The sequence below is a fragment of the Panicum virgatum genome, chromosome 4K, assembly GCF_016808335.1.
Source record: "Panicum virgatum strain AP13 chromosome 4K, P.virgatum_v5, whole genome shotgun sequence".
In the NCBI taxonomy this organism is placed as follows: domain Eukaryota; kingdom Viridiplantae; phylum Streptophyta; class Magnoliopsida; order Poales; family Poaceae; genus Panicum; species Panicum virgatum.
In genome coordinates this window covers 5,359,753-5,384,215 of record NC_053139.1, presented here as the reverse complement: position 1 = coordinate 5,384,215, position 24,463 = coordinate 5,359,753, and the positions used below count along the sequence as shown (strand labels likewise).

Genomic DNA, 24,463 nt, shown 5'->3' with positions numbered 1-24,463 from the left:
CGAGGAGACCTAGGGATCATGCAACTAGGGTTTCAAATAATTCCTGAACCTAATGCACAAGTAATAGAAACATAATATAGGTGTCATAGTTTGAAATAAACGGATGTGCACCGGGGCTTGCCTGGGATGAACACTGAGTCAGTGTTAGTTAGATGATACTCGCTTGGCGAGCACCTGCCTTTGGTCATGCACATCGGAATCCATCCATCCATCTTCTAGATGGGTCCACCATTCACCGTCTTCTGGCTCGGCTTCAATGTCACATCCCTCACGAGGTTCATCTATCGTACCTAAATGAAATGCAGCAATGCATATGTATGAATGCACAGTTCTGAGTTGCTCAACAATATAGATGCTATTATTTTTCCTTCACGATAAAGTTGTAGTCTAACAAGTAGCAAACAATCATATCACATGGGCAATCATTTATAGAGTAGTTAACTACATTTCTAACTACCCATGGCATCATGATCAACGGCACAAAAGAAGTTCACTAACTGCACAAACAAGCAGTAGTTGATTTCTATAACATGCAGGTCATGGCTTATTAATAATTAACTAACTCAGTACATAAACAACCAAAAATTTCAGAAAAAATTATTATAAACAGAAGGTACAAAGAGCAATCTACTCTGTAAAAATCATGTCATTTCATGCATCCATTTAATCCGAACAATTCATTCATTCAGACAACTCCTAGAACAAGATTGAATTATATAGGTCAGACCAGAGCAAAACAGAAGCTGAAAATTTAACAGGAGGTCGACACAGGGATAAATTAGCTACTGTGAATTTTTCATAATTTTATCTACACATAATTAATTCTGAGAAAATAAACAAAATAGACATCAATCTAAAAAGATTCATTTTTAACTTCTGTTCTAGTCATGAACTGATGCTCAAACTTCATGGACAAGCTAAGATATTCAAAAAGAACACTCAGAAATATTTTCATGATTTAAAAACAACATAAATTATTTCTCATAATTAAAGCCTACTAAACAAGGATTAAATAAAAGAAATAGCTACACAAATCTATAATTAACGAGATTTGGATAGTGGTGTTCATTTAGTATTGGAAATACACAGAAAAAGTTTCATCAATATATCTAAATAATAACATCCAGAAATAAAAGAATACATTATTCTACTAGATCTAGCCTAGACTAGGGTTTCACCTAGTTAAAAGTATTAACTGGTACTCAAATTTTTACACAAATCTAAGCATAGCATGAAGTAGCTACCCACCAAAAATAACCCATAGATAGTGAGTAGAACTCCTAGAATAATTATAACCTATGTAATCTAATCTTTTTCCTAGATTAAAATAGAAGCATAATATGAACAGGTGGCTGTAACAAAAGTTGTAGGTTTTGATCTAAGGATTCCAAAACATTTTAGTTTGCATTTTTCAGATTTTTCTACGATTTTATATGGAATTTACAAGTTTGCTGTTTTTGAAAACAAAAGAAAAAGGAAAGGAAATCTTGCATCTAGACCCCTGAACTTCTATTTCTTCTCACCGTGGGTCCCTGGTCGGGGTTTGAAACAGGGGAGGCATTGGTGGCCGGATTCCGGCACCTACGGCGGCCGGCGGCGAGGGGGAATAGGGGGAGGAGCAAGAGGACGTCGAGAGGGACCTGTAGATGGTCTTGGACGGGGTTGGGGAGGCCGGCTTGGGGTTTCCCCGCGGAGCAGGACTCCGGCGGCGGCTGTAGGCGGCGGCGGCGGCGGTGCAGCAGGCCTGGGCGGCGGCGAGCGGGTCGGGGAGCACCAACAGATGTCAAGGAAGCTCTTTGCGGGGTTTGTTGGGCGCGAGGAAGGGTGGAGGAGAGAGCTCCACGGGAGACCGGCGAGCGGCGGCGCTAATGGCGGGCGGCGCTGACTGTTCTCGGCAAAGGGGCGCGCGGGGCTCGGCTCTCGGGCTCAGGAGCGACGAAGAGAAGGTCAAGGACGGCTCTGAGCTTGCGGGAATGGTCTAGGCGGTCAAGAACGCGAGAACGGGCGAGGTGCAGTCGTTCGGGTCGTCACGGCATCGCCGTGGCGGTTCGGCGGCCATCCTCGTCGAGCGTGCAGGGGATGACGACGCGTGGCGGCACTGGCGCGGACGCGTGGCGCGCGCGCGAGCGGCGCCGTGGTCAATTTGGCCTTGGCGACCCCGGCAAATATCGGGGTGTTACAATCCTACCCCCTTAAAGAAATCTCGTCCCGAGATTTAAATGGAGAAGAAGTAAAGGAGGACAACTGATAAACTCAGGGTATTACGCTCCAAAGACAAGGATCGGCCGATGTGGATGCTAGTCTCTAGACTAATCAATGTAGCTGAGTTTAACAGTTTAAACATTGCCAGCTGATTTGCTAATTCCTTAATCGATATGGTTCTGGAAGACATAAGTTTTATAGCAACCATACTGGCATTATCTAACTGGAGATTAACTGTGCCACAGGGTGAGCTAATCAATTGTTTTTCCACACTAAAAAGCTCCAGGGCTTCAGCTTTTGTCGTAAGTGTCTGTGGATAATATATGTGGACACAATCGCCATCAATCGTTAATCAAAACACCATTACCGAGCATACGATGAGAATTCTCATGTAGCATAGTTAGGTCATGCATGGATAAGCATTATGAGAATGAGAGATAGCAAGGAGGTGATCTAAAAACGGAGGCATGACATGAGAGAAACAGAGACTAACCATCACAGACTGCAGGAAATAAGACTCTTGCTTAAGTTTCACACACAGCTTGCATCCACCGACAAGATTACCGGATTAACCATCAACATGAAATTCAGTCCGGCTGGCAGCAACAGGAGATTAAGACCGATAACCATTCAGGAACCTTAGAGAACTATAAACGAACAAGCATGATACATGGAACAAAACCGATATACTATCCGGAGACTTGGCTGACAGAGCAACGACATGAGTTACAAGGAAAAGATGCTGAGGCCATTATAGAAAAAGAGATTAACATTGCACTAGATCATCTTTATGATAAGCGACAGAGAGGTTCAACAGTGAATGTCAGATATGATTTTGTCCAGCAGGTACATGAGCACACCACAGACATAAGCAATTATTGAGAAAACTTAGTTGGGATTAGCGAGTCAACAAAAGGTCTATATTATGCATAAATTCTGATTTTTGCAGCACAAACAACTGTAACTAGCACTGCATATAAGAGTTTATAGCTCCAAACCTTGATCAGTTTCATTTATAGGACTGAAAAGGATACACACACATTTTGAAACCAAGATTTTCTATTAGGGAGGAAGGAGCTTCCACTTGCAAGTAGCTAGGGATGCATCAGAATGACAATGATGCTTTTAAGCAAACACCTGAACTTGATTCTTGCACGGCTCTTCAACTAGATTGGATAACTAAGTGATGTAAGGTTTTTCGATCAAGAAGAAAAGATCAAACAAAACAAAGAATGATGATGAGACAAGGTGATCAAGTTCTCATAGAGCTAAGATCACAACATGAGGAAAACAAATGTCGGCGAGATTCATCACAAGACTTATGGATAGTAAGAGAGGATAGTACGAGAGATTGATTTACGAGTGGTGTTTAGAACATCCCTACTCAGAGTTTATTAGCTGAATGATTTGCATGATGCTAGTTGTAAAATATGTTCATTTATACCAATGCAATGCCAGTGTAGTGCCATGATGGGATGTTCCATGCACAAAACAAAATGGTGCATATGACATGATGCATTTGCCATAATGTCGACTCAATGATGCATACACCATGATGCATAATAACAATGCTCTTGAGTGATGCTCGCCATGAGATGCATGAGTATGATGCACACATATATGAGTTGAGGATGCACATGATGCCATGCCCGTTAGTGGACAATACCCAGAAACTCAAACCTAAACAACCCATCCGCACTGTTATTCGTGTAGGGCCTACCTCCTTAAAAGATCAAACCAGAGAAAAATGGTTCCAAAGATTTCACAAAAAGAATTGGCGCTGTAGTTTCGTCCACATGCACTCAAGCACCAGCGCGCACCTAGTAGCACAATCGCATGGTGGCCACACACGCGAGGCCCTAGGTTCCGTCGCGGCACTAGAGGTCATGGGAGAAATCTCCACCGCCTAAGAATCAATAATAGCACCCCGAAAAACATAATTGGAACAAAAGAGATTATAGAAGTCGGAAGAAACCAGAGAACGTACTCAAAAGCACGAACACACATAGTCAGCCGAACTACCACCAATGTTTCCCATGATCATGCAGTAACCTAGCACGACCCAACAATGCAAGACGATGTAATGCAACAAACGTGCGACCTCATTCCTGCAGGATGACTATAATATATGTAATCAAGTCATTAATTTATTTATATTATTCGAGCAAGAACGTAAGTGGATCCATTTTAGGTATAGGAATCAAGGCGATCGATATAAACGAATATCAACACTATAAGAACAACAGAAAGTGTGTAGTCATCAAGAATAGCCAGGATGAATTATCTTTGAGCATTTGAATGAACGGCCCAGAAATGAGGATGCACGATCTCAAATTGATATTGACCAATTGTGGAAAAATAGAAATAGCTGAATAAATGGGAATGGGCATTAAGCCACAGATAGGATAATTTTAGCTCATGCGATGGTATGTTAAGAAAAATTGGCTAGGAGATTCTTCTTAGGATAATATCCTTATTTGGGCTTTCAAAGATAATGAGAATGTTAAGAAAGACCTGACCATTACTACTGAGTCGTAGCTATAAGCATAGAAGGCACTGGATCAAGGGGCCAAGTTTAGTCTGGAGGTCCATATGAACATTCCCCTAAGGTCGTTAAAATTTCTATAATATGTAAATCTATAATTTCTCACATCTTTCTCATAATCTAGTTGTTCAGGAAAAATTATTTGGATAGCTAGAAGTTGGACCGATAGTAGTGTAGCGCAAAATTTCAAACAGCGATGTATGCTCTTAGTGAACGAGTGAGTATTGGATGCACCAGAAAAACCAACCAAAATTCCACACATAATGATATGATGATGCAGGCTCGTCTAATTTCGTCCTCTCCAAAATTTGCCAACATAATTATATGGCAATATACGTGAATACTCGGTGGCATACATACGTACTCTCCCTATTATATATCTAGTCGTTTTGTACTCGACCTAACTCACGCAATCATTTGTTAGTGTACCTGCAGAAAATCACATGATATACATATATATATATCCACGACTGGACCCTTCGTGCCAGCACACACGAACGGCCCCCATGTGTCCTACGCCACATGGGTAACGCATATGCAGTTGCCCACATATTCACACATACATCACCATCCACTATAGAGATGGCGCCCATGCGTTCAACGCTGCATGGACAGCGCTGCATACGTTACCGAGGCAACGTATTCACTTCCCGTACAAATCGCCTTACGGGACACCCAAGGGTAAACGTGTCCCAAGGTACACGGTCATGGCCAATCGCATGACAGATTTACATCTCGTAACATTGCCTTACGAGATGGCCGTGATTACAATCACACGGTGGGAAGTCCGCACTCCATATCAGGCGGCAGATAGCGACAGGCTCATTTGAATGGAGCCTTATCACCTCCTCGTATGCTCATCATACGGGACTCGCGCACGTATGAAACACGTGGGCTATTCTAAGGACTACCAAGAATGCTCACCTTGCTTACCTCAGCGTAGATGCGTCGATACAATATTAAATAAAGGTTGTGCAAGAAAGTAAGTTTTGACATAAATGTAATGTGCTGGAAATTAGTTGATATTATATAGAGCCACCTGATTTAACTTACACTATATAGGGCTTACGTACTAATCTTCCTTAATCCCTTAAGCGCAAAGAAGCGTATTTTCTAAAACTCATTTTTAATTTTGAAAACACTAAAAATAATCATGTTAGTACCCTCCCTGTTGCATTTCAGCTCTGATACCAGCTGTGACAGAACCGACAAGTTAAACGGCTTAATTAAGCGTAATGGCCATCATTTGAACGCATCAGGCGCATTAGCTTAATTAAGTGTAACCTGACAGCCTGTTTCCAACCCACAGGCCGATCGAAACACACCAGAAGTCTCGCGCGACGGCGAGCGCAGAAGGTACCAGCATAATATAATTTCACAAAATTAGATAAGAATATAAATATTTACAAAACAGCTTTAAATTTAGAATTTACATAAAATAAATGACAGCAGCGGAAGAGAATATGACCTGAGGAAGATTTTTATTAGAACCCAACTGAAATAACTTGATATAAAACGATAACTACGGAGACGTGAGGACGTCACATCGAGCCCACCGATGTTAATCCTGATTAGCTTTTTTTACCTGAAACAGGGTAAACAACAAACCCTGAGTATACTAATACTCAGCAAGACTTACCCGACCAGTGGGTATAACTTAGCCCACATATCTAGACATGCAAGGCATTTGGCTGTTGGTTATTTTTGCAGAAAAAGCTCTAGAAGTGAATCCATATTTTCCCTCTTTTAGCTCCAATTTCTATATTCATAAATCATTAACTATTATTTGCACCTGCTAAGCAATCATAACAACATGGAGTAATAATCCCTGGTAGACCTTACTACTCATCACTTAAAATCCATATAGCATCACTACGATGTGGTGCTGTGATCAAGGTGCTCATATCCGAGATGCGACGTACGGCGGATCGATCCGATTTAACCTTGCAAGGTGGACCTAACCAACACGGCACGTATTTGCCCCGTCGGACTATACATGCCAACCATTCCCCTCCCCGCCTCGAACTACAGGAACCAGCCCAACGACATATGGTCAGCCGAGCTCAACGTGAGACCACCAAAAGTAAACATATGCATCCCAATTCTCCGCGACTACTCGACTCGCCCCAGGAGTTGGGTGCGGGTTCCTGTACTTTCGAAGCAAGGCAGTACTCGGCTTACCGGTTTCGACTACCTCCTACTCCCGGCATGCAGTTAGTACAATTCAAACTCGATCACAGGGCCAGGCAACGAACGGTCCTTAACCGACACAGGCGGGGCTAACCTTTCCCCACCCGGTCTCCATTTTCTTTTCTTTCTCCAACCTATTCCATTATTCCATATACTCGAAATAACGAGATATCCTATATCTCGCGAGTGACCCGAAATCACTCGTCTTCTACCGAGTTCTATTAAGCATAGCATCTCTAGCGTCCTCTACATACTAGTATAACTCGAGGAGACCTAGGGATCATGCAACTAGGGTTTCAAATAATTCCTGAACCTAATGCACAAGTAATAGAAACATAATATAGGTGTCATAGTTTGAAATAAACGGATGTGCACCGGGGCTTGCCTGGGATGAACACTGAGTCAGTGTTAGTTAGATGATACTCGCTTGGCGAGCACCTGCCTTTGGTCATGCACATCGGAATCCATCCATCCATCTTCTAGATGGGTCCACCATTCACCGTCTTCTGGCTCGGCTTCAATGTCACATCCCTCACGAGGTTCATCTATCGTACCTAAATGAAATGCAGCAATGCATATGTATGAATGCACAGTTCTGAGTTGCTCAACAATATAGATGCTATTATTTTTCCTTCACGATAAAGTTGTAGTCTAACAAGTAGCAAACAATCATATCACATGGGCAATCATTTATAGAGTAGTTAACTACATTTCTAACTACCCATGGCATCATGATCAACGGCACAAAAGAAGTTCACTAACTGCACAAACAAGCAGTAGTTGATTTCTATAACATGCAGGTCATGGCTTATTAATAATTAACTAACTCAGTACATAAACAACCAAAAATTTCAGAAAAAATTATTATAAACAGAAGGTACAAAGAGCAATCTACTCTGTAAAAATCATGTCATTTCATGCATCCATTTAATCCGAACAATTCATTCATTCAGACAACTCCTAGAACAAGATTGAATTATATAGGTCAGACCAGAGCAAAATAGAAGCTGAAAATTTAACAGGAGGTCGACACAGGGATAAATTAGCTACTGTGAATTTTTCATAATTTTATCTACACATAATTAATTCTGAGAAAATAAACAAAATAGACATCAATCTAAAAAGATTCATTTTTAACTTCTGTTCTAGTCATGAACTGATGCTCAAACTTCATGGACAAGCTAAGATATTCAAAAAGAACACTCAGAAATATTTTCATGATTTAAAAACAACATAAATTATTTCTCATAATTAAAGCCTACTAAACAAGGATTAAATAAAAGAAATAGCTACACAAATCTATAATTAACGAGATTTGGATAGTGGTGTTCATTTAGTATTGGAAATACACAGAAAAAGTTTCATCAATATATCTAAATAATAACATCCAGAAATAAAAGAATACATTATTCTACTAGATCTAGCCTAGACTAGGGTTTCACCTAGTTAAAAGTATTAACTGGTACTCAAATTTTTACACAAATCTAAGCATAGCATGAAGTAGCTACCCACCAAAAATAACCCATAGATAGTGAGTAGAACTCCTAGAATAATTATAACCTATGTAATCTAATCTTTTTCCTAGATTAAAATAGAAGCATAATATGAACAGGTGGCTGTAACAAAAGTTGTAGGTTTTGATCTAAGGATTCCAAAACATTTTAGTTTGCATTTTTCAGATTTTTCTACGATTTTATATGGAATTTACAAGTTTGCTGTTTTTGAAAACAAAAGAAAAAGGAAAGGAAATCTTGCATCTAGACCCCTGAACTTCTATTTCTTCTCACCGTGGGTCCCTGGTCGGGGTTTGAAACAGGGGAGGCAGTGGTGGCCGGATTCCGGCACCTACGGCGGCCGGCGGCGAGGGGGAATAGGGGGAGGAGCAAGAGGACGTCGAGAGGGACCTGTAGATGGTCTTGGACGGGGTTGGGGAGGCCGGCTTGGGGTTTCCCCGCGGAGCAGGACTCCGGCGGCGGCTGTAGGCGGCGGCGGCGGCGGTGCAGCAGGCCTGGGCGGCGGCGAGCGGGTCGGGGAGCACCAACAGATGTCAAGGAAGCTCTTTGCGGGGTTTGTTGGGCGCGAGGAAGGGTGGAGGAGAGAGCTCCACGGGAGACCGGCGAGCGGCGGCGCTAATGGCGGGCGGCGCTGACTGTTCTCGGCAAAGGGGCGCGCGGGGCTCGGCTCTCGGGCTCAGGAGCGACGAAGAGAAGGTCAAGGACGGCTCTGAGCTTGCGGGAATGGTCTAGGCGGTCAAGAACGCGAGAACGGGCGAGGTGCAGTCGTTCGGGTCGTCACGGCATCGCCGTGGCGGTTCGGCGGCCATCCTCGTCGAGCGTGCAGGGGATGACGACGCGTGGCGGCACTGGCGCGGACGCGTGGCGCGCGCGCGAGCGGCGCCGTGGTCAATTTGGCCTTGGCGACCCCGGCAAATATCGGGGTGTTACAATACGGTTCGCCGAGGGGCGCCCCCGGCGCATTGAACATGCTCACTGCGTTGGCGTGGCTCTTCCGCGCAGGAGCTGGACCAAGCTCGCCGAGGAGATCAGACACAGGCTGATCTCGACACATCAAACGGCCCCTTCTGGGAGGGCTACTCAACGAACAGGCCACGCCAGTACCAACCTCTCCGATCGACACACCTTTTGTGCCACCAGCGAGACTTGGCTGGGTTGCCAAGCAAGTGCACAACACGAAAGCCGGTGCATGGCCGTGAAGGTGCCAAAAAGGCACAAATCAAAATGTATGGATTTTTTTTTACTTTTGTCATTCTAGCCATGATAAGATTACTTTCATTTGCTTGCTTACTGGATGTTGATTTAGCTCCATAAAAAGAGAGGGTATGATTGGGTTCTTGAGTGTGGAGTGTATGGAGACATCACAATTAATTCACACCTATCTAGCGCATGAGCTTTAGTTGCTTCGATTTGCTTACCTCTCCAACAAGGAACTACTTGTCAAGCATTTGCATTTATACTTAAAAAAAGTTGTTCTAAATTTGTAACTGTTTATCAAGGTGATATTTTTAGCTAATGTAATCTATTCTGACTTATTCTTTTCTTTTGTATATGCCTAGCAATGCTATAAGCAATGAGATATTAAAATCTCATACTATATGAGAAAGATGTTGAATAAATATTTGATAGTACTACAGATCAGTAGTTTTTTTTAAAAAAAAACACGTGCGTGTCGCACGTGCGTCTCTGTTAGTAAAATTAAAAGCAGAAAATCATTTCAAAAAGTGAATTTTTTCCTAACAAAACTTGCAAGTTTGAGAACAATTTACTGCTGCATATCCAGTTTGCCCAATCTTATTGCACCACGTCAATAAAAAAATTACTGGAAAATTGGAGAAGTTTTTTTTTTGAGGAAGAGAAGTTTTTTCTGATGGTAAAATTGGAGAAGTTGCAAGAAGCAGCTTTTTTTTTAGAATAAGTTGCAAGAAGCAGCTGAGCCCATCGTCGCTATCCCCATAAAGCCGACTCGGAAATGAAGGCGGCCCAAACTTCCGAAGTTGGCTCGAGCGTTTTTTTCATTTTTATATTAAAAAAACAAAATTTCAAAAATATATGCCGAATAGGGAATTTTTCAAAAATGGGTGCCTGTCGACCCTTTAATGGGCGACATGGAATTTTTTTTACATTTAGGTCCTGTCGCCCATCCAGTGGGCGACAGGACCTAAATGTAAAAAAATTTACATTTAGGTCCTGGCGCCCAGGGCGCATTAAACAATAAATTTTTAAAATCGATATAAAATTGTAGAAAAATAAAAAAAATACAAACTCAACTATTCTGGATTCTATGAAACAACATCTACAACTTTTGTTACATAAAGTTTTTCATTTGATCAATGTATCTTGCTCTATTTTAAATACCAGTTTAACGCACTTTTATTTAAATCTCAAGATCCATCCTTTGGATGCATGTCATCTTTGGCCAGAGTGTTGCATATGGTGAGCATAGACTTGTACAAAATTGGTAGGCCCAGAAAACATTTCTAGAATAAATTTTTAAATTAGATCTTGCAATATGTCTAGTTTAAATGGATTATTTATCCATTCTGCTATACTGAGTATTAGAAGCTATAACTTTTACAGTACTATTATTTTATTTCCTAAGAGCTATAAAAAAAAGTTTGGTAAATTTTAGATAAGCACAACTAGACCAAATGAATTATTTCAGATTTTTCTAGGTACAAGAACTATTTTTCTTGATTTAGATGCATTGATCAAATAAAAAACTTTATTTAACAAAAGTTGTAGATATTATTTTATAGAATCCAGAACAGTTGAGTTTGTATTTTTCCGATTTTTTTACGATTTTATATCGATTTTACAAGTTCACTGTTTAATGCACCCTGGGCGCCAGGACCTAAATATAATTTTTTTTACATTTAAATCCTGTCGCTCACTGGATGGGCGACATGCATCCATTAGGGGGCAACAGGCATCCATTTTTAAAAATTTCCCTATTTAACATATATTTTTGAAATTTTTTTTAATATAAAAATGAAAAAGGCGCTCGGCTCGACCGCACCGCCACAGCCGCAAGGCCCCCAGATACAAATATCCCAAGCCGCCCCGACCCCATCGGTTTCTCTCTCCCTTCTCCATTCTTCCCCTTCTCTTTTACCCCGACCCCTCTCGAACACACACCCAACCCGGCTCGACGACGCTAAAACCCTAGGCAGCTGCGGGAGGCCGCCGCGCCCTGCCCGTCGCCGATGTGGAGCGGCGCGCCGCCTCCGGCGCCGCCGCACATGGCGGCGGCCCCGCCTCCCCCAGGCTCGACGGGGGCCGGGGCGGGCCAGCCCCCGCCCCCGCCGCCGCCGGCCGGGGCGCCGCAGGGCGCCAAGCCGCTGACGCCGGCGGAGCTGGAGGCGCAGCTGGTGGAGAAGGCCCGCAAGTGGCACCAGCTCAACTCCAAGCGCTACGGCGACAAGCGCAAGTTCGGGTTCGTCGAGGCGCAGAAGGAGGACATGCCTCCGGAGCACGTCCGCAAAATCATCAGGTGAACATCCAGATCCGACTCCCCTTAGGATGTTTTAGGCTTTACTTTGTGCTCATGGCTGGGTTTTAGTGTTTTTTGGTTCGTGATTGGGCTATTTCAATCTGAACTGATTGGGCCGCAGTGGGCCATTCATTTAATGCTACAAGCTGCGCGAGTAGAGAATCTGGTGTGCCTTTTAGTAAACACAAGTCACAAGTCATACGAGGATCATTGTTTCTTTTAGCCAACATTGTAGATGCACAATTGGTTCTAGTTGTTGTGCTAGCCAGTTTACTGCTTCTTTTGTTGTATCAGTTTCTGTTTCTTGTTTATTAGTACCTTCTATCATGAAAATTAAAGTATTATTTTCAGCGATTTATATTCTGTTACATGTTGTGGCCAATCTTCTGGGAGCTAAATGATCTCGATTAATTTTGATTTTTTCGATTATGACCCAATTGATCTGAGGACAACCTCTTAAGTGTGAGTTCTATGAATTTAAGAATGGTGATTCTATGCAGGCAGTTGGAAAGTTAAGCTCTCGTGTTGAGTTGGGTTCTTTGGGTCTCCTTGCTTATTGCCAGCGTGCTTAGGGTGCTCATGGCTGTTATCATACTGTTGTTGGATTTGAGTTTCTGGTTCCTAATGTAAAGGTGGCATCCGTAGCTTGTCTTACTTGGGGACTTTTAGCTTTCAGGTGCAAGCTGGTCATACCTTCCATCTGTAAATATATTCTGTTATCCATCCAGTGGATTTCAAAGTTCCGATGATAACCTTTCTCTGTAACATGTATATCCTGTTTAAGATGCACTCTATTCATGCTTCCTTACTTTGTTTAACAGAGACCATGGAGACATGTCCTCCAAGAAGTACAGGCATGACAAACGTGTTTATCTTGGAGCACTCAAATTTGTGCCCCATGCTGTCTACAAACTACTGGAGAACATGCCGATGCCTTGGGAGCAGGTATTTTTACCATGTTCTTTCAGATGTATAGTAAATACTAATTGTTTTTCCGGGTGGTTACCTGTGGTCTCGGGCATGTCATTTGATTGATATATACTTATTTTCAGGTTCGGCATGTGAAAGTCTTGTATCACATTACTGGGGCTATCACTTTTGTAAATGAAATCCCATGGGTTGTGGAACCCATCTACCTTGCACAGGTAAACAATCCATAGACTTCCCGCACCCTTTTATTGCTACATTGTGAGCTGTAACCCAGTCGTTACATGTACTTTCTTCTTTTATGCTTAAACCTCTTCTTTTATTGTGCTTTCTCAGTGGGGTACAATGTGGATCATGATGCGGAGAGAGAAGAGGGATAGGCGACATTTTAAACGAATGCGCTTTCCTCCATTTGATGATGAGGAACCTCCACTGGACTATGCCGATAATCTGTTGGATGTTGAACCCCTCGAGGCCATACAATTGGAGTTGGACAGCGAAGAAGATGCAGCTGTCTATGAATGGTTCTATGATCACAAGCCTCTTATGAAGACCAAGCTTATAAATGGCCCCAGCTACAGGAAATGGCATCTATCTCTTCCCATAATGGCAACATTATATCGCCTTTCTGGCCAGCTGTTGTCAGACCTGATTGATAGGAATTATTTCTACTTATTTGACATGGAGTCTTTCTTTACTGCCAAGGCACTTAATATGTGCATTCCAGGTATGTATGATTGCTTTAAGTTCCGTAAGCTATGGTCAGTTTCATGGTTTTTTTGCCACCTTTCCTTTAGTGGGCATAGCACAGAGTAGGCTTTTGTGGACTTGCAGTTTTCGTGTTAATGGGTACACCAAAATTCAGCCCACTAAGTATAGTGTTGTGTATCCGTGTTCCTATTGGCAAGGTTGTCTTTGGATAATACGTGTGGTAGCATCTCGTTCTCTTTCATATATTGTCATATACTTTGCCAAAAGAGGAAAGCTCTGCCTATTGTTATTTTTGTTCCTTTTGTGCTATTTTTTTCTCCCTATCAAGCCCTAACAGATCTATATTCTGTCAGGGGGTCCGAAGTTTGAGCCGCTGTACCGTGATATGGAGAAGGGTGATGAGGACTGGAATGAGTTTAATGACATAAATAAACTCATCATACGCCAGCCACTTCGGACTGAGTACAGGATTGCTTTCCCTCATCTGTACAATAACAGGCCAAGGAAAGTGAAACTTGGGGTCTATCATACCCCAATGATAATGTATATCAAGACAGAGGATCCAGATCTGCCAGCATTCTACTACGATCCTTTGATAAATCCTATCACTTCAACTAACAAGGTTGATCGTCGGGAGAGGAAAGCAACTGAAGAGGACGATGATGAAGATTTTTGTCTCCCAGAAGACGTGGAGCCTCTCTTGAAAAGCACTGAACTCTACACTGATACAACAGCTGCTGGTATATCATTACTTTTTGCTCCAAAGCCTTTTAACATGAGATCTGGCAGAACACGTCGTGCTGAGGACATTCCTCTTGTATCAGAGTGGTACAAGGAGCATTGGTGAGTGCTAGCTTGATACCTTACAAGTCCATTCCTTGTTTTGTTTTTATTATGTATTTCTACTCAATTGCTGCTCAACTGAATGCATTTTTCTCAATACTTGTTTTCAGCCCACCAGCTTATCCTGTGAAAGTTCGTGTGAGTTACCAGAAGCTGTTGAAGTGCTATGTACTCAATGAGCTACATCATAGGCCTCCCAAGGCTCAGAAAAAGAAACACCTGTTCCGTTCACTCCAAGCTACAAAGTTTTTCCAAACTACTGAGCTTGACTGGGCAGAGGCAGGCTTGCAAGTTTGCAAGCAGGGGTACAACATGCTGAACTTGTTGATTCACAGGAAGAATCTTAACTATCTTCATTTAGACTACAATTTCAATTTGAAACCCGTGAAGACTCTTACAACAAAGGAAAGGAAGAAATCTCGTTTTGGAAATGCATTCCATCTGTGTCGTGAGATTTTACGACTTACTAAGTTGGTTGTTGATGCTAACATCCAGTTCCGTCTGGGAAATGTTGATGCTTTCCAGTTGGCAGATGGTCTGCAATATATATTCTCTCATGTTGGCCAGTTAACTGGTATGTATAGGTACAAGTATCGATTGATGAGGCAGATTAGGATGTGCAAAGATCTGAAGCACTTGATATATTACCGTTTCAACACTGGCCCTGTTGGAAAAGGACCTGGCTGTGGGTTCTGGGCTCCAATGTGGAGAGTGTGGCTCTTCTTCCTTCGGGGTATTGTCCCATTATTGGAGCGCTGGTTAGGTAACCTGTTGGCAAGGCAGTTTGAGGGTAGACATTCGAAGGGTGTAGCCAAAACAGTGACAAAGCAACGTGTTGAGTCTCATTTTGATTTAGAGCTTCGTGCTGCAGTTATGCATGATGTTCTAGATGCTATGCCAGAGGGCATCAAGCAAAACAAGGCCCGAACTATACTACAGCATCTTAGTGAGGCATGGCGATGCTGGAAGGCAAATATCCCATGGAAAGTCCCTGGTCTGCCTGTGCCTATTGAGAACATGATTCTTCGTTATGTGAAGTCAAAGGCAGATTGGTGGACAAATGTTGCTCACTACAACCGTGAGCGTATCAGGCGTGGTGCTACAGTTGACAAGACTGTTTGTCGGAAAAATCTTGGAAGGTTGACTCGTCTGTGGCTGAAGGCAGAACAAGAGAGACAACACAATTACTTGAAAGATGGGCCATATGTAACTCCTGAGGAAGCTGTTGCTATTTATACAACAACAGTTCACTGGCTGGAATCAAGAAAGTTCTCGCCAATTCCTTTTCCACCACTATCATACAAGCATGACACCAAACTTCTTATACTTGCACTGGAAAGACTGAAGGAATCATACAGTGTAGCAGTTAGGTTGAACCAACTGCAACGAGAGGAGCTTGGGTTGATTGAACAAGCGTATGATAATCCTCATGAAGCACTGTCAAGGATAAAAAGGCATCTTCTTACTCAGCGCGCTTTCAAAGAAGTTGGCATAGAATTCATGGACCTGTACAGCTACTTGATTCCAGTATATGAAATTGAACCTCTTGAAAAAATCACTGATGCATACCTTGACCAATACTTGTGGTACGAGGGGGACAAACGCCATCTCTTCCCAAATTGGGTTAAGCCTGCTGATTCAGAACCACCACCTCTGCTTGTTTATAAATGGTGCCAGGGCATAAATAATTTACAGGATATATGGGACACAAGTGATGGACAGTGTGTTGTGATGCTCCAGACAAAATTTGAGAAGTTCTTTGAAAAAATTGATCTGACTCTGTTGAACAGGCTTCTTCGGTTGGTCTTAGATCATAACATAGCTGACTATGTTACTGCAAAGAACAATGTTGTGCTGTCTTACAAGGACATGAGCCACACAAATTCTTATGGTCTCATTAGAGGGCTTCAGTTTGCATCTTTTGTTGTTCAGTATTATGGCCTTGTGCTGGATCTCTTGATTCTCGGTCTGACACGTGCAAGTGAGATTGCTGGGCCACCTCAAATGCCAAATGAGTTCCTTACATTTGCTGACACAAAAATTGAGACAAGGCATCCCATCAGATTGTATTCTCGATATATTGACAAGGTGCATATATTGTTCCGCTTCACCCACGAGGAAGCACGGGATTTAATTCAGCGTTACTTGACAGAACATCCTGATCCTAACAATGAGAACATGGTAGGTTACAATAACAAGAAATGTTGGCCTAGAGATGCGAGGATGAGGCTGATGAAACATGATGTAAATCTTGGAAGAAGTGTGTTCTGGGACATGAAGAATCGCCTTCCAAGGAGCATTACAACCTTAGAATGGGAGAATAGCTTTGTCTCTGTTTACAGCAAGGACAATCCAAACCTACTTTTTAGTATGTGTGGGTTTGAGGTCCGAATACTGCCAAAGATACGGATGACTCAGGAGGCATTCAGCAACACAAAGGATGGAGTATGGAATTTGCAGAATGAACAAACAAAAGAAAGGACAGCAATTGCCTTCCTCAGAGTCGATGATGAGCATATGAAAGTGTTTGAGAACCGTGTCCGACAGATTCTAATGTCATCAGGGTCAACAACATTCACCAAGATAGTCAACAAGTGGAATACTGCTCTCATTGGCCTTATGACATATTTCCGTGAAGCAACAGTCCATACGCAGGAGCTTTTGGATTTACTTGTCAAATGTGAAAACAAGATCCAGACTCGTATTAAGATTGGTCTGAATTCAAAGATGCCTAGTAGGTTTCCTCCTGTTATCTTCTATACACCTAAAGAAATTGGAGGTCTTGGTATGTTGTCGATGGGTCATATTCTTATACCACAAAGTGATCTTAGGTACAGTAAGCAGACAGATGTTGGTGTAACACATTTCCGAAGTGGTATGAGCCATGAAGAGGACCAGCTTATTCCCAACTTGTATCGCTACATCCAGCCATGGGAGAGTGAGTTTATTGATTCACAGCGTGTTTGGGCTGAATATGCTTTGAAGAGGCAGGAAGCACAGTCACAGAACAGAAGATTAACTCTTGAGGATCTTGAGGACTCATGGGATAGAGGTATACCTCGTATCAACACTCTTTTCCAAAAGGACCGCCATACGCTAGCATATGACAAAGGATGGAGAGTGAGAACTGATTTTAAGCAATATCAAGTGCTGAAACAGAATCCATTCTGGTGGACACATCAGCGACATGATGGGAAGCTTTGGAACCTAAATAACTACAGAACTGATGTCATTCAAGCACTTGGTGGTGTAGAAGGTATTCTGGAGCATACACTATTTAAAGGAACTTATTTCCCTACTTGGGAGGGTCTCTTTTGGGAGAAGGCATCAGGTTTCGAAGAGTCTATGAAATACAAGAAACTTACAAATGCACAGCGTTCTGGGCTCAACCAAATCCCCAATAGAAGATTTACCCTGTGGTGGTCACCAACCATCAATCGTGCAAACGTGTATGTTGGTTTCCAGGTCCAGCTAGATCTTACAGGGATATTCATGCATGGCAAAATCCCGACATTAAAGATTTCTCTAATCCAGATCTTCCGTGCGCATCTGTGGCAGAAGATCCATGAAAGTGTTGTTATGGATCTTTGCCAAGTTTTGGATCAAGAGTTGGATGCCCTGGAGATAGAGACTGTACAGAAAGAGACGATACATCCCAGGAAGAGTTACAAGATGAACAGTTCCTGTGCAGATGTCCTCCTTTTTGCTGCACACAGATGGCAGATGTCAAAGCCTAGCTTAGTTTCTGAGTCGAAGGATCTCTTTGATCAGAAAGCAAGTAACAAGTATTGGATTGATGTGCAACTGCGTTGGGGAGATTATGATTCACATGACATAGAACGTTATACAAGAGCCAAGTTCATGGATTACACAACAGACAATATGTCCATCTACCCGTCACCAACTGGTATGCTTCTGAGTATATGCAAATTTCCTACCTTCTCCACTTCAGCAATATAATCTGCACTCCGCATTTGGCAATATGTCCATCTACCCATCACCAACTGGTATGCTTCTGAATTGAATATAGCTAATGTTCATTGACATCTGTTGCAGGGGTGATGATTGGAATTGATCTAGCATATAATCTGCACTCCGCTTTTGGCAACTGGTTCCCTGGGTCAAAGCCCCTACTTCAGCAAGCAATGAACAAGATCATGAAGGTATATATAACCATGTTAACATCTAGGTCCATTTGATTTGATTGATGATCACCCAACTGTAATAAATGTCCAATCTGAGTAACCTTCTTGACCTTTTCTTTTCAGTCAAATCCTGCTCTGTATGTGCTGAGGGAGAGAATAAGGAAGGGTCTGCAGTTGTACTCATCTGAACCCACTGAACCATACCTGTCCTCACAGAACTATGGAGAGATCTTCAGCAATCAAATCATATGGTTTGTGGATGATACAAATGTGTATCGAGTCACCATTCACAAAACATTTGAGGGTAACTTGACCACAAAACCAATCAATGGTGCTATTTTCATTTTCAATCCAAGAACTGGTCAGCTCTTTCTTAAGGTTTGTTACTTTCCAATTTCTATTCTAGTTTTCATGTAATTTTGGTATTGGTGTACTGCCCTAAAAGGCCTAAACATAGATGATTTGAACTGAGCATGGATAATAATGTGCAGGTTATCCACACAAGTGTATGGGCGGGGCAAAAGCGTCTTGGACAGCTGGCCAAGTGGAAAACAGCTGAGGAAGTTGCTGCATTAGTTCGATCCCTTCCTGTAGAAGAGCAGCCAAAGCAAATTATTGTGACAAGGAAGGGTATGTTGGATCCCTTGGAGGTCCATCTACTTGATTTCCCTAACATTGTTATCAAGGGCAGCGAACTGCAGCTTCCTTTCCAGGCTTGCTTAAAGATTGAGAAGTTTGGTGACCTTATTCTGAAGGCAACTGAACCACAGATGGTCCTTTATAATATATATGATGATTGGTTGAAAAGTATCTCTTCATACACAGCATTCTCTCGTATCGTACTTATTCTACGGGCTCTACATGTGAACAACGAGAAGGCAAAGATGTTACTCAAACCTGACAAAACAATTGTTACCGAACCACATCACATATGGCCAACTTTGAGCGATGAACAGTGGTTGAAGGTTGAATGTGCACTAAGGGACCTCATTCTTTCTGATTATGCCAAGAAAAACAATGTTAATACTTCTGCACTGACACAATCTGAAATCCGAGATATCATACTTGGTGCGGAAATTGCTCCACCATCACAGCAGAGGCAACAGATTGCTGAGATTGAGAAACAGGTAAAACATAAATAGTTGCACTTGTGTTCTTTTTTCGGAGATAATCTTGTCAGTTTGCTCACTCTTGGTTTTACTTGGTTTTTGCAGTCTAGAGAGACGACTCAGTTAACCGCTGTTACCACAAGGACGACGAATGTACATGGAGATGAGCTCATTATCACGACAACAAGTCCATACGAGCAACAAGCATTTGCATCAAAGACTGATTGGCGTGTCAGAGCAATCTCTGCCACAAACTTGTATCTTCGTGTCAATCACATTTATGTCAATTCTGATGATATAAAGGTGAGTACAGTAATTGCATCTCTTTACAAAAAGAATTGTTGAATGGTTACTCAATGCATTCATTCTGATTGCAGGAGACTGGCTACACTTACATTATGCCGAAGAACATATTGAAGAAGTTCATATGCATAGCAGATCTGCGGACGCAGATTGCTGGATTCTTGTATGGGCTGAGTCCACAGGACAATCCTCAAGTTAAAGAGATCAGGTGTATAGCCATTCCTCCACAGCATGGTACTCACCAGATGGTGACTCTGCCAGCAAATCTTCCTGAGCATGAGTTCCTTAATGACCTGGAACCATTGGGATGGATGCATACACAGCCGAATGAAGCTCCACAGCTATCACCACAGGTTTGACTTAACTAGCATTCTTTAGCTGTTATCAGAAGCTTATGATACTTTACCTTTTTTTCATTTTCTGACCTTATTCACGGGACTAACTGCATTGTACTTGCAGGATCTGACATCACATGCAAAAATTCTGGAGAGCAACAAACAATGGGATGGTGAGAAGTGCATCATTCTGACATGCAGCTTCACGCCAGGATCTTGCTCCTTGACTGCATACAAGCTGACACCAAGCGGTTACGAGTGGGGACGCAGCAACAAGGACAATGGGAGCAACCCACATGGATACCTCCCAACTCATTACGAGAAGGTCCAGATGCTTCTGAGTGACCGCTTCCTTGGCTTCTACATGGTATGTTTTGGTTTCAACACTCTCCACAGCTTCTATTTTTGCATTTTTAGTCACATTGCTCCAACACTTTGATGTTTCTGTTCCAATCAGGTTCCAGATAACACCCCTTGGAACTTCAACTTCATGGGTGTGAAGCATGACCCGCTGATGAAGTACAATATGAAGCTGGGCATGCCCCGGGACTTCTACCACGAGGACCACCGGCCAACACACTTCTTGGAGTTCAGCAACATCGAGGAGGGTGAGGTCGCGGAAGGGGATAGGGAGGACACCTTCTCATAGTCGCCAGGCTGATACTCCCCCACCCCATGTTTAGCTCTGTATCTGAAACGCACTTGGCTTTATTTTGAACAGCGATGTGTGAACCTGTAAGGTTTGTAACCTCGCGACGGGTATCGTCTGCTATTTACCTGTTGCTTTAGCCTGTATTATACCTTTTTGTTGTAAGACGGCCCCTGAGAAGATGGGGTAGAATTGTAAGTGCTAGCGCACGCCATGGTAACAGTGAAGATTTTGGTTCGTATAGCTATGCTGATGGTTCAGAACGTCACACGCAAACTGATAAATGCTTTCGCTTGTGTTGAATTTATCTCACAGTCGCGAACTGGGAATCATGGTTCGTTTGAATTCGTTCATTCCAAAAGAAAATTATGGTTACGCATTTGCATGCTGAAGCTGCACGCAGAACTTATCTTCGTTTCTTGATATTTTCACCAAAGTGAGTCGAACTTCGTGTTGTTTCCGTTTCAGATCCCGAGCGATCCTTCCTGTTATGCTTGGGTTTGTAGTGTCACACAATGTGCTTTTCTCCCCCTTCAGTGTCGGCCAGTCTTGTTCAGCTGTGAGCCCTTTGCGGACACGACGTGCGTAGGGGTGGTAACGGACCATGGCCCTAGTAGACTCTTCACAGTCCAACAAAGCCCTTAAATTTTTTAGTTTAAAATTGTATAAGATTAAAGCCCGGTCCTTATATTTTTTAGTTCAAAATGTTGGACCCTTTACCACCCCTAGGCCCTAGTAGACTTTTCACAGTCCAACAAAGCCCTTAAATTTTTTAGTTCAAAATTATATAAGATTAGAGCCCGGCCTTTTTAAAGCCCGGCCCTTATATTTTTTAGTTCAAAATGTTGGGCCCTTTACCACCCCTAGACGTGCGTGCGTTTTACTATGCCAGAATGTGAGTGCCACCGATTCCGTTTCCACCCCGGCGGCGTTCCGAGAGAACAACCTGAACGTCTGCCACTTCACGCTGTGCGCGCGCGCCGGCTTGTGTGGGCGGCCAACCCCTCTGGTAGTCAACCTCGACGACCTGCCTACCAACGCGTAGCTCTGTGCATGGTCTGTTTGTCTGCTGATTCTTGCTAGCTGTTTCTGCAGGTGCGAATGGGATACTTCAAATTTTGATGCACATGATCACTAGTTGTCCGAGTCGGATAGATCAGCAGAGATGGTGTGTCTTAGGCAGATCGGGAAGCGTACATTGGCAGCTTTTAGAGTAGAGTGGACTGTGTGGACTAGGGTAATTAGTTGTACTAGGATCTTCATTATAACTTGAGTCTGAAAACCTGAATACGTGCTCTTTGTACTTTGTTCCTCCTTTACTCTTAACGGAATACGTGCTCTTCCCTTCCTACTTGAACATTGACTACTTGATCTCTAAAGCTAGAGCATGAGAATTGTCAAGACATTGGTCATGGATTTACTATGTGATGTCGAGTTGAATAAACTTTAATGAAATGCAGCTGATGAAAGTGATCAATTCTGACAGGAGATCCAAATACGTTATCAGTTTCTCAGGCAAACCAAGTATATTTGCTTCGCGCATACCAACCGAGTTATTGGATGAGGAAGAAAAGAGACATGAAACAAGTAGATTTTCATGACACACTCGTGTGCACTTGCTCTGCAATTTAAGCAGAATCACCTAATCATATCGACAACTTGATATGCCCTGCAATTCCGGGCTCCAAAAGAACGGCAAAAACCACTAACTCATGCCTGACAAGTGAAACCAATTGAAACTAGTAGCTACAGCACGATCACACGTCGTATTCGTGGACTCCGGCGTCAGCCAAGGCGCGGCCGGCAGCGGCGGTCGGCGACGCCCTCGTTGGCGTCCACGCAGGCGTCGATCCACTCGCTGTAGACGTCGACGGGCTCCGTCAGGGCGTTGGCGCGGGTGGCGTAGCTCTCCTGGCAGATGTGGCACGACGCCCTGGCGAACCCGCGCTTCAGGACGATGAGGCACCCTACGGCGTCGGGGTGGCCGCAGAACGGGCAGGCGAACTCCGTGTCCAGCTTCGGCGCCTTCTTGGGCGCCGCCACCGGCTTCCTCGACTTCCTCTTCCCCATGGCCGGTGGTCTGACCAGGGATCTTGCGCCGGCGACGAAGCGAGTTTGCAGCAGGCGAGGGGGGCAGGAGCGGATGCAACGGGCAGCGTTGGTTTGCGATCCATGGGCGCGATGGTGGCTATATATATATATGGATTGGAGCGGCACGGTGGCATCGGACTCGACGTGCGTGCGCTCCACGCTGCCAGAATCCGAGTCCGATGCTGCCATGGTAGTAGTTTTAACACAAAAACTTTTAAAAATACCGATAGCATGAAGGGTTAAAAAACCGCGAAGTCTATTTGTCGCTGAAGGGCCTAGCCTGCTACGCTGTTTGGACTCCTTGATTTAGAAGACCCGTTAAGGAAGGGCAGCCCACGTTAGTGCCTCTCTTTTTTGGTTGTTCTATCGTGTTCACTTCTCCAAGACCAACAATTATCGACAAGGCTTGCTAAACAAAAGCGACTATCAATGAGGCGGCAGCTCCTCTGACGACGCCATTCGAGTTAGAACTTCTTTTCGTTGTAAGTCACACTTTAAATTGTTTTGAAACATTTCCAAACTGTTTGAAATATTCGAAACATTCTGAAGTGCTTATAAAACTTTTAGGAAAATGTTGGGCTGTATATTAGTTTGTTAGAGAACAGTTTAGGCCCAAGAGGCCCATGTATGTATCAAGTATATGTATGTACTCAAACATCTAGGAAAAATAAGAGTTCCAGAGTTTTCCCAAAACCAACATGGTGTCAGAGCCGATGGTGGCGATTTTGGCGGAGACGGAGGCGACGCGGAGGTCCCCGGCGGCGGCCAGCGAGGTGCGCCTGCCGTGGGACATCGTGGAGGATGAGAAGGAGGTGAAGATGCGGTTCGACATGCCGGGGCTGACGCGTGACGAGGTGAAGGTGATGGTGGAGGACGACACTCTGGTGATCCGTGGCGAGCACAAGAAGGAGGACGGCGCCGAGGGTGCGGACGCCGGGGAGCGCGGGGTGCTGCTCGCGGTGCTCGGGCTGCCGCTCCGGGACGCGGAGGAGGAGCGCGCGGCGCTCGGGGCCCGCCTCGTGGCGGCGCGCGAGACGCGGGCCGAGGCCGAGGCCTTGGCGCGGCTCCAGGCGGCGGCCGCGGCCGAGAAAGCCGCCGGATTGGAGGCGGAGTGCTCCGAGCTGCGCACAGAGAGGTGCCGATTGGAGGAGCAGGAGGATGAGGAGGAGTACCTGCTGGGCGGCCTGGATCTGCAGCTGACTGGGGCCGGCGGCAGCAACAGCAGCGGCTGCTGCGACGGCACCGACGAGCGCAAGAACATCCGGACGATGAAGGACAGGGAGTCCGCGCTCCGCTCCAGGGCAAGGAAGAGGGCGTATGCACAGGAGCTGGAGAATAGTGGGGAGGAGAAGCTCCGGGAAACACTGAGGAATGAATTGGAGATGGCTCTGAGCCGAAGGAATGAA

At 43.8% G+C, this 24,463-nt stretch overlaps 2 protein-coding genes across 2 annotated transcripts; one reads left to right on the top strand and one right to left on the bottom strand.

Moving 5' to 3' along the window:
* The first annotated feature begins 11,657 nt into the window (after positions 1 to 11,657).
* LOC120702728 (pre-mRNA-processing-splicing factor 8A-like) lies at positions 11,658 to 21,271 on the top strand. Its single transcript, XM_039986652.1, has 13 exons — positions 11,658 to 11,944; positions 12,766 to 12,889; positions 12,997 to 13,089; positions 13,208 to 13,598; positions 13,936 to 14,425; positions 14,536 to 18,332; positions 18,482 to 18,588; positions 18,694 to 18,948; positions 19,062 to 19,697; positions 19,785 to 19,982; positions 20,057 to 20,335; positions 20,442 to 20,684; positions 20,775 to 21,271. The coding sequence occupies exons 1-13, from the start codon at positions 11,658 to 11,660 to the stop codon at positions 20,964 to 20,966; spliced, it is 7,092 nt and encodes a 2,363-aa protein (XP_039842586.1). The 3' UTR covers positions 20,967 to 21,271.
* Positions 21,272 to 22,609: 1,338 nt separating this feature from the next.
* Positions 22,610 to 23,110, bottom strand: LOC120705011 (transcription elongation factor 1 homolog). Its single transcript, XM_039989558.1, has one exon. It carries the CDS (start codon positions 23,034 to 23,036, stop codon positions 22,752 to 22,754), a length of 285 nt encoding a protein of 94 aa, XP_039845492.1. The 5' UTR covers positions 23,037 to 23,110; the 3' UTR covers positions 22,610 to 22,751.
* Positions 23,111 to 24,463: the final 1,353 nt, after the last annotated feature.

Excerpts from the sequence above, each read along its gene's own strand:
- LOC120702728 (XM_039986652.1), top strand. The coding sequence starts at position 11,658 with ATGTGGAGCGGCGCGCCGCCTCCGGCGCCGCCGCACATGGCGGCGGCC. Across the intron at positions 18,949-19,061 it reads CTGGTCAGCTCTTTCTTAAG|GTTATCCACACAAGTGTATG; the intron begins GTTTGTTACTTT and ends AATAATGTGCAG. Across the intron at positions 19,983-20,056 it reads TCAATTCTGATGATATAAAG|GAGACTGGCTACACTTACAT; the intron begins GTGAGTACAGTA and ends TTCTGATTGCAG.
- LOC120705011 (XM_039989558.1), bottom strand. The coding sequence starts at position 23,036 with ATGGGGAAGAGGAAGTCGAGGAAGCCGGTGGCGGCGCCCAAGAAGGCG.